At 33.3% G+C, this 15,015-nt stretch overlaps 1 protein-coding gene across 2 annotated transcripts in view; it reads right to left on the bottom strand.

Moving 5' to 3' along the window:
- Nucleotides 1-178: 178 nt before the first annotated feature.
- The window catches only part of LOC106069782 (adenosine deaminase-like protein), a 37,452-nt gene continuing 22,615 nt past the window's right edge, over nucleotides 179-15,015 (bottom strand). For both annotated transcript variants that reach the window (XM_056038916.1, XM_056038921.1), the window contains exons 2-8: nucleotides 7,123-7,244; nucleotides 6,867-6,927; nucleotides 6,290-6,583; nucleotides 5,729-5,809; nucleotides 4,282-4,441; nucleotides 3,686-3,786; nucleotides 179-1,232 (exon numbers count right to left, since the gene is read on the bottom strand). In XM_056038916.1, the coding sequence (XP_055894891.1) occupies nucleotides 1,038-1,232; nucleotides 3,686-3,786; nucleotides 4,282-4,441; nucleotides 5,729-5,809; nucleotides 6,290-6,583; nucleotides 6,867-6,927; nucleotides 7,123-7,244 (1,014 nt within the window). In that variant the 3' untranslated portion in view covers nucleotides 179-1,037. The remainder of the gene's footprint in view (nucleotides 1,233-3,685; nucleotides 3,787-4,281; nucleotides 4,442-5,728; nucleotides 5,810-6,289; nucleotides 6,584-6,866; nucleotides 6,928-7,122; nucleotides 7,245-15,015) is intronic.

The following is a 15,015-nucleotide window of genomic DNA, read 5'->3' as shown; positions in this document are numbered from 1 at the left end:
TCTGAAACAGCATGATCTTTGAACAGATATTTTCTTGCTTTGTGCATAACAATTCTGTTAACATCACATACCCTTAACCAACTCTGTTCAGCCTTGCAAGAATGTGTCCAATAATATCTAATTACATAATACAAATGAAAATAATCACATTCACAAAACGTACAAAAAAAAGCATCAGTAAAGAGAGTTATCAAAATTTTATTGAGAATAAATGCATGTTACCCTAGTGAAAATCTCAGGGGAAGTCTTGTAACAGTAAAACAAATGCTTGTTACAATTGTTACAAGGTAAGATAAGTATCTTTTGCACCTAAAAACACATAATGAACATTACTGAAAAAAAAAAAACAACATTGTCCAAAAATTTAATCATATATGCTGCAGAATTGCATATACTCTGTACTTAGTCTATAAAATAAAAGATTCTAAAATGTTTTAAAAATGGTGTTTATGTATGTAAAATAGCAACAATAAAATAAATATTGAATACATTTCAGTTGAAAATCATTGAGCATTATAATCATCTTGAGATAGTCCTTCAGAAGTGAAGATTATTCCATCCTAGCCCAAACCTCCAACAGGGGATGGTAGTGGGCAGGGTTCAAACAACAGTCCAGAGCACAAACCAAACCTCCAACAGGGGATGGTAGTGGGCAGGGTTCGAACAACAGTCCAGAGCACAAACCAAACCTCCAACAGGGGATGGTAGTGGGCAGGGTTCGAACAACAGTCCAGAGCACAAACCAAATAACCAGGCAGCTGCCAAATATAATTTGATAGAATTGAGGGATTTCAAGTATACAGATAGAAAATCTCTTTACATAAATATCAATTGCAATGGACAATGCGGAAGTGACTAGGACAAATACATCACCTCCTCATGTCATAAACAATAAAGAACACAAAATCTTACATGAAAATAACAACAAAATATAATGCCCAAAAATTACACCCAATGTGTCAACTTTTCTAACCTACTTTGCAGGTAATGTTTTACCAACAAATGTCAAATGAACTCATTCTATTCAACCTAAAGATTTACACTGAAGGTAAAGTGCTCATCAACGTAGTAAATTCAGTTCTAAGTTCTTCTTTGATCTCATCACTCCCAAAAATAGAGTCTAATGTTCCTACAACATAGTCTTTGAGCTCTTGCTGGGTCAGCTGGAAGGCAGACATTGCTAAGAAATATTCTTGTGAAAGACTTGTGTTGTACACTCCTTTACCATCAGCCTGAAACAGTCATAAGAAAAAGAAACTACATTTTCACATTGTGATCTTAATTTTTAAACAAATTTCTATTTGTACTGAGCTCAGGGCTACTGTAGTGGTTAAAATTATTTCAAGTGGACTGAGGATTGTTATGTTGTTAGCTCAGGGCTACTGTAGTGGTCAAGTGGACTGAGGATTGTTGTGTACTGAACTCAGGGCTACTGTAGTGGTCAAGTGGACTGAGGATTGTTGTGTACTGAGCTCAGGGCTACTGTAGTGGTCAAGTGGACTGAGGATTGATGTGTACTGAACTCAGGGCTACTGTAGTGGTCAAGTGGACTGAGGATTGTTGTGTACTGAGCTCAGGGCTACTGTAGTGGTCAAGTGGACTGAGGATTGTTGTGTACTGAACTCAGGGCTACTGTAGTGGTCAAGTGGACTGAGGATTGTTGTGTACTGAAATCAGGGCTAATGTAGTGGTTAAAATGATGTCAAGTGGACTGAGGATTGTTGTGTACTGAGCTCAGGGCTACTGTAGTGGTCAAGTGGACTGAGGATTGTTGTGTACTGAAATCAGGGCTAATGTAGTGGTTAAAATGATGTCAAGTGGACTGAGGATTGTTGTGTACTGAGCTCAGGGCTACTGTAGTGGTCAAGTGGACTGAGAATTGTTGTGTACTGAACTCAGGGCTACTGTAGTGGTCAAGTGGACTGAGGATTGTTGTGTACTGAAATCAGGGCTAATGTAGTGGTTAAAATGATGTCAAGTGGACTGAGGATTGTTGTGTACTGAGCTCAGGGCTACTGTAGTGGTCAAGTGGACTGAGGATTGTTGTGTACTGAAATCAGGGCTAATGTAGTGGTTAAAATGATGTCAAGTGGACTGAGGATTGTTGTGTACTGAGCTCAGGGCTACTGTAGTGGTCAAGTGGACTGAGGATTGTTGTGTACTGAACTCAGGGCTATTGTAGTGGTCAAGTAGACTGAGGATTGTTGTCTAATGAGCTCAGGGCTACTGTAGTGGTTAAAATGATGTCAAGTGGACTGAAGATTGTTGTGCTACTGTAGTGGTCAAGTGGACTGAGGATTGTTGTGTACTGAGCTCAGAGCTATTGTAGTGGTCAAGTGGATTGAGGATTGTTGTGTACTGAGCTCAGGGCTACTGTAGTGGTCAAGTGGACTAAGGATTGTTGTGTACTGAGCTCAGGGCTACTGTAGTGGTTAAGTGGACTGAGGATTGTTATGTACTGAGCTCAGGGCTACTGTAGTGGTTAAGTGGACTGAGGATTGTTGTGTACTGAGCTCAGGGCTACTGTAGTGGTCAAGTGGACTGAGGATTGTTATGTACTGAGCTCAGGGCTACTGTAGTGGTCAAGTGGACTGAGGATTGTTATGTACTGAACTCAGGGCTACTGTAGTGGTCAAGTGGACTGATGATTGTTGTGTACTGAGTTCAGGGCAACTGTAGTGGTCAAGTGGACTGAGGATTGTTGTGTACTGAGCTCAGGGCTACTGTAGTGGTTAAGTGGACTGAGGATTGTTATGTACTGAGCTCAGGGCTACTGTAGTGGTTAAGTGGACTGAGGATTGTTATGTACTGAACTCAGGGCCGTACTAACAGTTTAAATTATGTTAAGTAGACCCAGCATTGTTGTAGCGATTTAAATCATTGATGTCCAAACTCCCTGGCTGCCAATTGAAACTTTTACCCAAAATGTTAATATAAAGCCATAGAGGCATGGTTCCATTGGACACAAAGATTTTTTTAAAGTGACAATGTGGTCTTAGACTTACCATGTGTGGTCTTAGACTTACCACCAACAATGTGCACTGGGCTAGCATTGAATGTCATTAGATATACGAGTTATTGCGTGTTATTTGTGATGACTATTAAGACATCCCCTCGTTTGTCAGATGTATCATATTATTGATATTTCTAAATTGGGGTCATCTGTGTTTAGTCATGTTTCTAAAACATTAATCATATTGTGATTACCTAGCTTTAATTTGATCTAAGAATAAAATCTTACATATAAAATAACTGGATGTCCTCTATCTAAATCTTACACATAAAATAACTGGATGTCCTCTATCTAAATCTTACACATAAAATAACTGGATGTCCTCTATCTAAATCTTACACATAAAATAACTGGATGTCCTCTATCTAAATCTTACACATAAAATAACTGGATGTCCTCTATCTAAATCTTACACATAAAATAACTGGATGTCCTCTATCTAAATCTTACACATAAAATAACTGGATGTCCTCTATCTAAATCTTACACATAAAATAACTGGATGTCCTCTATCTAAATCTTACACATAAAATAACTGGATGTCCTCTATCTAAATCTTACACATAAAATAACTGGATGTCCTCTATCTAAATCTTACACATAAAATAACTGGATGTCCTCTATCTAAATCTTACACATAAAATAACTGGATGTCCTCTATCTAAATCTTACACATAAAATAACTGGATGTCCTCTATCTTTCCAGTACTTGAAGTGATGTTGCTCTAAACAATGCACAGTTTCTGTTTTCAGATTTGAAGTAATGCATGCTTCTACAATGAAAACAAAATTCATTACATAAATATACATGTTATCTCTTGAGATTATGTGCAGTTTACTGTCCAATCTAATAAATTCTTTTAAAGATAAATAAGGATTTTACAAAATGAAGTGTGCTCCTATTATGATTGGTAAATTCAGATCATATTAAAAGAATCTGTTGTGACTATTTTCCCAGAAATTTGAACATAAAGAAAATAAACAGCTACTTTATAAAATAGAGCTATACTTAAAAAAAACAATAACACTAATACCAATGTGTACAATTAATGAATAGATATTTAGTAATAGATCAATACCAAAACAAAGGTGAACAATTAATGAATAGATATTTAGAATACCAAGACAAATGTTTACAATTAATGAATAGATATTTAGAAATAGCTGCAATTCCTACAAAGACATCATGTGCAAAGTTTCCTCTAAATTAACAACACAAACTTTTTTTTGGCTCAAACAATCCCATGAGTGCATGCAAAATTACTCACCTATTGGTATCTTCTTAGTATACACAAGATTTGCCAATGCTGACCATTTGTCATTCTGTTGAGCATGGTGTAGAAATGTGCCATGACCTATACGAATGGGGAGATCACAACACTGCTCTAGTACTTTCACAGTCTCTTGAAAGGAATGCTCCTTGTTTAACTGGAATATAGAAGTTTTTTTTTTTACAGTTTTAAAGTATTTAAAAGTTTCTGACTGTGAAATGCCTAATTACAGTTAATAATATATAGATGCAGGCATTCAAATGTTTGAGTCTGTGAGATAAAAGACCCATTATAAATTTAAAAAAAAGAAAACCAAGCTTTTCTTTTTGGCTTAAAAAGGATAATATTCCTGGGGAAAAGTTTATGAATAAAATTACATGTTGACTTGAATAAATTAAGTTACATCTTTTAATATTAAAAAAAAAAATCATTTGTTGTGATTGTCTCTACTTTTACATATTTCTCAAGTCTTTCTGGAACTTCTTTTTATTCCAGTTCTTCTTAGAAATCTGTATCATTGCTTATTCTGCTTTGAAATTTAAAGTAATACAATACTGTATCAGTTTCACAATAAAAACAAAAGTTAGTAGAATTGTATTAAGAAAAAAATATAACACAATTTTGTTTTGGCTTCAATAATTAATTGGTTATTTTGTTTTATTGATACATGTATTGTCTATGCCAATGAATAATTGAGTCAAGTTTCAGCTTGGTTCTAGAATGGATGTGGAAGAAATAACATGTTAAACTTTTTACCAGACAGACAGAGTGAGTTGATATAAGCTTTGTAAAAAAATAAACAACAAAAAACAAAACAGGAAATCAGTTTTACCAACTCATTTTGTGGGGGCATTATCCATTAAATAAATAAATGAACACTAGGTGATGAATTTCAGTCTTAGAACAAGTGGAAATAATAGAGCAAGCAAAATATAAAAAAAAAAATTAAAAAAATGTGAGGGAGAAATAGCATTAACAATTATTTAAGGGGACTAAACCCAACAAATTTAGCCATACCTGTGAATACTCAAGTATTATTTTCCCTTGTTACTACTAGACAAAATAATTAATTAACAGCAATTAATTGTCTAATCGGTTACTTTTGTTAAATATTGATTCATGTCAATGAATAATTGTGCTAAGTTTCAACTAGATCTGAAAAAGGCTGGGGAAGAAATAACATGTACATACTTTTTACCAGACAGACAGAGGGAGTTTATATATAATTGTAGAAAGAGTTGTCCCAAAGTAAAAAAAAAGCCTTTAAACTTTCTTTCCTCCACTAGAGTTCAACTTGTAAGATGACCATTAATTCTAGAAATACATTCTAATAATGCCATACATGTGGAAGAACAGATTTACAATGTAATGAATAATGTTTTAGAAGATTTGTCAGCAGTGATCAGAAAGTAAAAAATATTTCTTGTTTCTGGCAAGATTTTACCTCTGCTAAATGTAGAGCAAGTTTCAGTTTTCTTTTAGCAGCATCCAGAAATACTGGAATGTAGTCAGCAGCATCACCAACCTAAACATTGACAAAATATGACACATGTATATAAATATGGCAGAGAGGCTTCAACAGCAGAGTTATGTTTTCTGAGCGCCTAAAGATAACAGACCCTAGCGCTCAAAGCATGCTATAATCATGAAACACTTCTACGATGTATACATTGTGTACTTTTATTCATTTGCAACAATTGATAAGAGTCAACAACAATCTTAAGGAATATCACTTTTAAAATTTCTAGATTTTCCTTTAAACCTAAGGAACATTAAAAAAAGTAAAGTTCCCCTTTCAGACCTTGTGATCTATAAGACAGATGATGTTAAGGTCATCTGTTTCTTTTGGAAGAAATCAACTTTGCTAGTTCATGTATAATTTTAGAGGCCCTAATTAGAAGTAAAAAATATTTCCAAAGTTTATGTAACAGAATACAGTATTCACACAGTGCTTTTTAAACAAAAGTTTTTCAGAAGAATTCTTGACAAAAAAATCTGGACTAACCTCTGGATCTCCACTGAAGTCAATACCAACAACAATGTTATCTTCATTCATTAGTTTTTCTGCAAGATCAACTGCTACTCTTGCATTTTCTAAGCCTTGCCTACGATCAATTGATACCAATATTCTGACAATTATTGGATAACCTTCACTTTCACTGTCTTTGATGGCTTCAATCATTGTTCGTAAATACACCTCTTTAGTCATCCCAGAACTAGGAATATGCTTTGGTGTAGACCTCAATTCTAGGTACTTAACATTTTCTTCAGCATATTCTTCAATAATACTTTTTGTCAGCTACAGAGTGGTAAGGAAGAAAATAATATTAAATGTTAGAAATGAAAGACAAAATATAGGCAAGTGATCCTATTATTAGTTCTATTTCATATTTTTAAAGAGGCTTCATGAGGTAGGCATATGAAAATCAAAACATTGAATGAATAACATAAAACACAAAAGACAACATTACACATAGGGCAGAAGAAACAACATTGAAATGAAACATTGAAGACACAACAGTGAACTCATTGACATTAGATACATAGCACTAAACTGTGACTAAACAAATAAAAAAACCTACAATGTAGACATCCTCAGGCGTTGTCACAAGTGACTGTATTTTGGTAAACAGCTTAAAACTTCTGAAATAATATTAGAAATATACATTCAGACAAACATCTAGCAGAAAATGTCTTTAATGCAACAAAATAGCTAAATAAAAAAAAAAAAAACTTTTCATATAGAACAGCCATCCCCCTCCCCCCCCCCCCCAAACCCAACCAAAAATTTTAAGAACAACTAAATGTGTGTGAAGAAGAAAAAAAGGCTCAACCTACTCTGCTATCGGATGACTTGTAGTAAAGTACATATCTTCAATATTTTCACTGCCATTGTTAGATTCCAATAAAAGGCGAAGAGTTCGTAGACTATAGGTTGTATTCAAATGTGCATGAAGCTCCTGATTAGGATCAAATAAAAACAAATTCATTTTTTATATTCATCCATAATAAATAAACAAGTTTCTAAATTAACATTATCCTCTAGTATCTATGGTCAGGTAACATCACAGTGAGATATCCAGAGTAAACATCACCCTGAGGTATCTACAGCCAATGTAACATCACCCTGAGTCAAAGTGACATCATCTCAAGGTATCTAAAGTCAAGGTAACATAGTCCTGAGGTATCTATAGGCTCATGGTAATAGGGAAAAGATTGATCTTACAACATACCAAGGAGTTATCTGTCTCACAGTCTGATGGAGGATAATCGCATCCCAAAAATCCTTCTGTACAAGCAACTTGCATCTGGCTCAAGAAAAACTGGTCGCCCCCACCTCCGTTATGTGAATGTGATAAAACAGGATTTAAAATCCATGAACATTGATACTTACCATTGGGAAGACATAGCCTTAGACCGAATTAGTTAAAGAGAGATGGTGATAAAGAAAGCTATGGACAGTGAGAAAACATGGGCGATGGGCCTCAGCTCTTGAGAAAAGCGTGCCATCTGAAAAATGACAGGCTCTGCTACCACCAAAGCGAAAGCCACCTTGACCTACAATATAAGTAGATGGGAGTGTCTATCCAAAATAGGGCTCCACAGCCATATGAAAAAGTGTTCGAGATGAACCATAATGGTTCTACGTTCTATGACTGAAGGAAGCTAATATATGGTAACATACGCCTGAGTTATCTAAAGTCAAGGTGACATTGTCCAGTGGTATCTTGAGTCAATGTAACATCACCGTGAGGTATCTAGAATCAAAGTCACATCATTCTTAGTTATCTAAAGTCAAAGTTACATCATCCTCGGGTATCTAGTAAATGTAACATTACATATATTTCAACCATGTCCAGAGGTATCTTGAGTCAATGTAACATCACCGTGAGGTATCTAGAATCAAAGTCACATCATTCTTAGTTATCTAAAGTCAAAGTTACATCATCCTCGGGTATCTAGTAAATGTAACATTACATATATTTCAACCATTGTGAACGTATGATGACCACTTAAAGTATCCAGGGGGCTGAGGGCTTTGCACTATATTTTTGTCTGTTCTCATGTGGCTTGTGGGCCGGAAATCATCTGCTGCACACTGGGCAAGCTATTCCAGCTGAAGCTTGTGTGAGTTCTTTGGTGATTTTCTTCAGCAAAGGCTGAGATATCTAGAGTAAGAGTGACATCATCCTTAGGTATCTAAGAGTTAAAGTGATATCACTCTGAGGTATATGAGCTAAAGTGACAGCATCCTGAGGTATCTGGTATCTTGAGTTAAAGTGACAGAGAATTTTTTACTGGCTAATTAAAGACTTAACCATTATTTAATCGCTGCTTGTATGTGCAGTTTGCATGCTGGACTATTGTTCTGAACTATCGATAGTCTGGGTTCAAACCCTCCCCACTGACATCCCCTGTCATAATGAGGGAGGTTTGGACTAGGAAGTAAATTATCTTCAACTCTGAAGGCACATTCATAACATGTAAAACATTTTAAAAATAAACCTTTTTTTACATTAATTTTTGTCTTGAAAAACAAACCCAGAATAAGACATGAACATGTTTTAGTGTTTTTAAGATAAGACATTTGCAGTGCCTTTTCATAAAATGTTTTATTTGTCTCTTCAAAACAGCAAAATATAAACAAGTTAAATGGATACTAAGATAGATTTAAATAGTTCAGTGACATGTTTGGTGTACGTAGATCTAGTTAAAAAAATATAATAATAATATATATATCTATATTATAAAGTAGAATGTGAGGGGTATGTATGTATGTATGTATGTTACTTATAGACATCAAAACCGCTTGACCAATCTTGATAAAACTAGGCAGGAATGTTCCTTGGGTACCAACTTAGACCTTAGTGAATGTATTGTAGCCCTAAAACAAATGTAAGACCCTCAAAAAAAATAAAGTTGTCCGACTCTATTACAGCTATAGTATTTTATGGATCTAGGCCATGTCTACAATGTTGACATGAGAAAAGATAGAAAGGATTTAGACCTAGATCTAATTTTAAGAAATACACTTTGCGCAGATAGTTTTTTACTTTGACACATGAAAAGACAAAAGAAGATCCATTGATTTCATTATATAATTAAATTAACCTACAATTTTGTGTTTCAAAAGCATTTTTTACATAAATTAGTTCCTGATATCTGTGACTACAGATTTCCTGACGAACATTCTTTCATTAGACAATACCGTAATGAATCGCGTACTAAAAATTAATTCGTTTAATTGTTTACTTAATAATCCCATCCCTAGATCTAAAACTCTAATTCAACTCTAAGATGATAAAACTTCTCTTCGCACAGATAGTTTTATACTTTAACACATAAACATATTAATTAAAGTCCATTCATTTCATATTTTGATCAAATAAACATTCAAATTTGGTTTTCTAAAGCTACATTCGTTTACGAAAGCTGCGAAGCCGAGTTAAAGGCCTAGATCTATATTCATTCATGAATCGCGTACTAAAAATTATTTCGTTTAATTGTTTACTTTATAATCCCATCCCTAGATCTAAAACTCTAATCCAACTCTAAGATGATAATACTTCTCTTCGCACAGATAGTTTTATACTTTAACACATAAATATATTAATTAAAGTCCATTCATTTCATATTTTGATCAAATAAACATTCAAATTTGGTTTTCTAAACCTACATTCGCTTACGAAAGCTGCGAAGCCGAGTTGAGATAGGCCTAGATCTATATTCATTCATGAATCGCGTACTAAAAATTATTTCGTTTAATTGTTCACTTTATAATCCCATTTATTTAACAAAGCTATCGCTCTTTTCGTTTTTAATAGATAAGAATGTATCGACTTCGGGTAAACCCATTTTCGCAAACCTAATTTTATTTTCGTAGCGAAAGAGAAATAACGTGAAAGGATCATTAGCTACGTTTAACATACAAATAAATTCAATCCACTAGATTATTCAAAAGCATTTTTTACATAAATTAGTTCCTGATATCTACAGATTTCCTGGCGAACATTCTTTCATTAGACATTACCAAATGGTTACACATTAACACATCTCTCTTCTGAGGTCTGAGTCTATTCCTAGGCCTAGGTCTAAAACTCTTACTGAACTCTAAGATGATAAAACTTCTTTTCGCAAAGATAGTTTTATGCTTTAACACATAAATATACTAATTATTGTCCATTCATTTCATATTTTAATCAAATTAACATTCAAATTTGTTTTTCTAAAGCATTTTTAATACATTCGTTCGCTGTTCGCTAAAGCTGCGTAGCCGTGTTGAGATAGGCCTATATTCATTCATGAAAAAAAGTTCACGCATGCGCAGCACAGAACTCTAGATTAGTGTAGATTTAGATCTACGTCTACCTCAAGACCTACTTTATACTTTATACACATGAACATACAAAATTTAGTCTATTCATCTCAAATTTTAATCAAATATATGTAGGCCTACAAGCAAATGTTTTAATTTGAAAAAAAAAATGGAATTAATTAAGCCTATTAGCTATTTTGATTTAATAGCTTCATTCACACTATTTTTACATTGACGCATTCGCTTTACTTATTACATTATTATTTCGTTTAATTGTTTACAAAACACTCTCAGTGACTATATCGACATTAATGCGCAAATAAAGACCCGCGGGTCGCGGGTAACATATGTCTAGTCTATATTATAAAGTAGAATGTGAGGGGTATGTATGTATGTATGTATGTTACTTATAGACATCAAAACCGCTTGACCAATCTTGATAAAACTAGGCAGGAATGTTCCTTGGGTACCAACTTAGACCGTAGTGTATGTATTGTAGCCCTAAAACAAATGTAAGACCCTCAAAAAAAATAAAGTTGTCCGACTCTATTACAGCTATAGTATTTTATGGATCTAGGCCATGTCTACAATGTTGACATGAGAAAAGATAGAAAGGATTTAGACCTAGATCTAATTTTAAGAAATACACTTTGCGCAGATAGTTTTTTACTTTGACACATGAAAAGACAAAAGAAGATCCATTGATTTCATTATATAATAAAATTAATCTTCAATTTTGTGTTTCAAAAGCATTTTTTACATTAATTAGTTCCTTATATCTGTGATTACAGATTTCCTGACGAACATTCTTTCATTAGACAATACCGTAATGAATCGCGTACTAAAAATTAATTCGTTTAATTGTTTACTTTATAATCCCATCCCTAGATCTAAAACTCTAATTCAACTCTAAGATGATAAAACTTCTCTTCGCACAGATAGTTTTATACTTTAACACATAAACATATTAAATGAAGTCCATTCATTTCATATTTTGATCAAATAAACATTCAAATTTGGTTTTTAAAGCTACATTCATTTGCGAAAGCTGCGCAGCCGAGTTAAAGGCCTAGATCTATATTCATTCATGAATCGCGTACTAAAAATTATTTCGTTTAATTGTTCACTTTATAATCCCATTCATTTAACAAAGCTCTTTTCGTTTGTAATAGATATGAATTTATCGGCTTCGGGTAATCCCATTTTCGCAAACCTAATTTTATTTTCGTAGCGAAAGAGAAAAAACTTGAAAGGATCATTAGTTAAGTTTAACATACATCTAAATCCAATCCACTAGATTAGTAAACACAAACTTAGACCCGAAGGCCGCGGGTAAAGTCTGGCGAACATCCTTTCATTAGACATTACCAAATGGTTACACATTAACAGTGATTAACACATCTCTCTACTGAGTCTATTCCTAGGCCTAGGTCTAAAACTGTGACTCTTATTGAACTCTAAGATAATAAAACTTCTTTTCGCAAAGATTGTTTTATGCTTTAACACATAAACATACTAATTATTGTCCACTCATTTCATATTTTAATCAAATTAACATTCAAATTTGTTTTTCTAAAGCATTTTTAATACATTCGTTCGCTGTTCGCTAAATAAAGCTGCGTAGCCGTGTTGAGATAGGCCTATATTCATTCATGAAAAAAGGTCACGCATGCGCAACACAGAATGAGCTCTGTCTACCTCAAGATCTACTTTATACTTTAACACATGAACATACAAAATTTAGTCTATTCATCTCAATTTTTAATCAAATATATGTAGGCCTACAAGCAAATGTTTTAATTAGAAAAAAAAATAGATTTAAGCCTATTAGCTATTTTGATTTGATAGCTTCATTCACACCATTTTTACATTGACACATTCGCTTTACTTATTACATTATTATTTCGTTTAATTGTTTACAAAACACTCTGTGACTATATCGAAAGTAATGCGCAAATAAAGACCCGCGGGTCACATATGTCTAGTATATATATATATATATATTATAAAGTAGAATGTGAGGGGTATGTATGTATGTATGTTACTTATAGACATCAAAACCGCTTGACCAATCTTGATAAAACTAGGCAGGAATGTTCCTTGGGTACCAACTTAGACCGTAGTGTATGTATTGTAGCCCTAAAACAAATGTAAGACCCTCAAAAAAAAATAAAGTTGTCCGACTCTATTACAGCTATAGTATTTTATGGATCTAGGCCATGTCTACAATGTTGACATGAGAAAAGATAGAAAGGATTTAGACCTAGATCTAATTTTAAGAAATACACTTTGCGCAGATAGTTTTTTACTTTGACACATGAAAAGACAAAAGAAGATCCATTGATTTCATTATATAATAAAATTAACCTTCAATTTTGTGTTTCAAAAGCATTTTTTACATTAATTAGTTCCTTATATCTGTGATTACAGATTTCCTGACGAACATTCTTTCATTAGACAATTCAGTAATGAATCGCGTACTAAATATTAATTCGTTTAATTGTTTACTTTATAATCCCATCCCTAGATCTAAAACTCTAATTCAACTCTAAGATGATAAAACTTCTCTTCGCACAGATAGTTTTATACTTTAACACATAAACATATTAATTAAAGTCCATTCATTTCATATTTTGATCAAATAAACATTCAAATTTGGTTTTCTAAAGCTACATTCGTTTACGAGAGCTGCGAAGCCGAGTTAAAGGCCTAGATCTATATTCATTCATGAATCGCGTACTAAAAATTATTTCGTTTTATTGTTACTTTATAATCCCATCCCTAGATCTAAAACTCTAATTCAACACTAAGATGATAAAACTTCTCTTCGCACAGATAGTCTTATACTTTAACACATAAACATATTAATTAAAGTCCATTCATTTCATATTTTGATCATGTAAACATTCAAATTTGGTTTTCTAAAGCTACATACACTTACGAAAGCCACGAAGCCGAGTTGAGATAGGCCTAGGGCCTAGATCTATATTCATTCATGAATCGCGTACTAAAAATTATTTCGTTTAATTGTTCACTTTATAATCCCATTCATTTAACAAAGCTATCGCTCTTTTCGTTTTTAATAGATAAGAATGTATCGACCTCGGGTAAACCCATTTTCACAAAACTAATTTTATTTTCGTAACGAAAGAGAAATTACGTGAAAGGATTATTAGCTAAGTTTAATATACATCTAAATCCAATCCACTAGATTATTCAAAAGCATTTTTTACATAAATTAGTTCCTGATATCTGTGACTACAGATTTCCTGGCGAACATTATTTCATTAGACATTACCAATGGTTACACCATGGAACTATACTAATGGAACACCAGCTTCGAGTTTTTTACAAAGACAAAGAGAGTCGAAGTGCCGTCGCGCATCTTTTTTCGCGCACCATACCAATTTGAAAAATCGATGAGGATGCCAAAGAAGAAATTTACTCCGAGAGCCACTTGGATTGACCTTCATTGAGAGTAAAACTTCCCCACACTATATTTTATTAGATCTGTAAAAACTTTATCCATTTTCTGACTATCTGATAAAATAGATACAATTTCCCTGAATAAGAGATCGTCACAAAAGTTATTTTTTTCGATCACCCTATAAAATGCCACTTATTTTCCAAAAAATAGAATCTAAATTCCGAAAATACAATCTTTCAGTGTTTCTGTGTTTGGTTTATTTACACTAAATCTGGATGAAGACCTGTCTACCGTTCCGCTAAATGCGTATTTGTTACGATATACTAAATTGCACGAAATAAAAATAGGAGGCCTAATACAGTTTTGACACTCCAAGCTACGCATTTCTAATCGTTTTTTTTTTATTATCGAAAGGACTAGGCTATAGGCATACACGTCTCGTGGGAAACAAAGAAAAAGTTAATCTTGATAATATTGTAGCCTAAATAAAATGACAAAAAAAAAAAAAAAAAAAAACTATAGCCTAATCTAAAATGAAATAGATCTAGAGCTAGATTTTCTTGGAAGAATGATATAAAATAAGTATAAATAATAAGTCATATGAATCTGATAGATCTAAAACAAATACTGATAGAGTCATTCATTAATTAATTATTAGAATTACTTGACTACCAACTGGGTATTTTTATTGCCAAAATACAATGTATTTTATGTGCATTTATTAAAAACAACAACCAAAAATTAAGCGTTTGACGCAACTAGATCTAATATTAGTAATATATAGATTCTACTTCTAGATCCAGAAAGCTACTTCTCTAATTCAGTTTTCTAGTTTAATTCTAGTTAGATCTAGATGTCTAGACCACTAGATCTAAATCTAGCCAGGGTTTTTGTCATGGAATAGATTTATAAAACTTCAGCCACCTACTGATCACGATATGACAGATAGGCCTACTGACCTACTCTCTCTACTACTAGACTCTAGATC

Source organism: Biomphalaria glabrata, chromosome 1 (assembly GCF_947242115.1).
Source record: "Biomphalaria glabrata chromosome 1, xgBioGlab47.1, whole genome shotgun sequence".
Taxonomy (NCBI): domain Eukaryota; kingdom Metazoa; phylum Mollusca; class Gastropoda; family Planorbidae; genus Biomphalaria; species Biomphalaria glabrata.
This window is presented reverse-complemented; position numbering and strand designations above follow the sequence as displayed.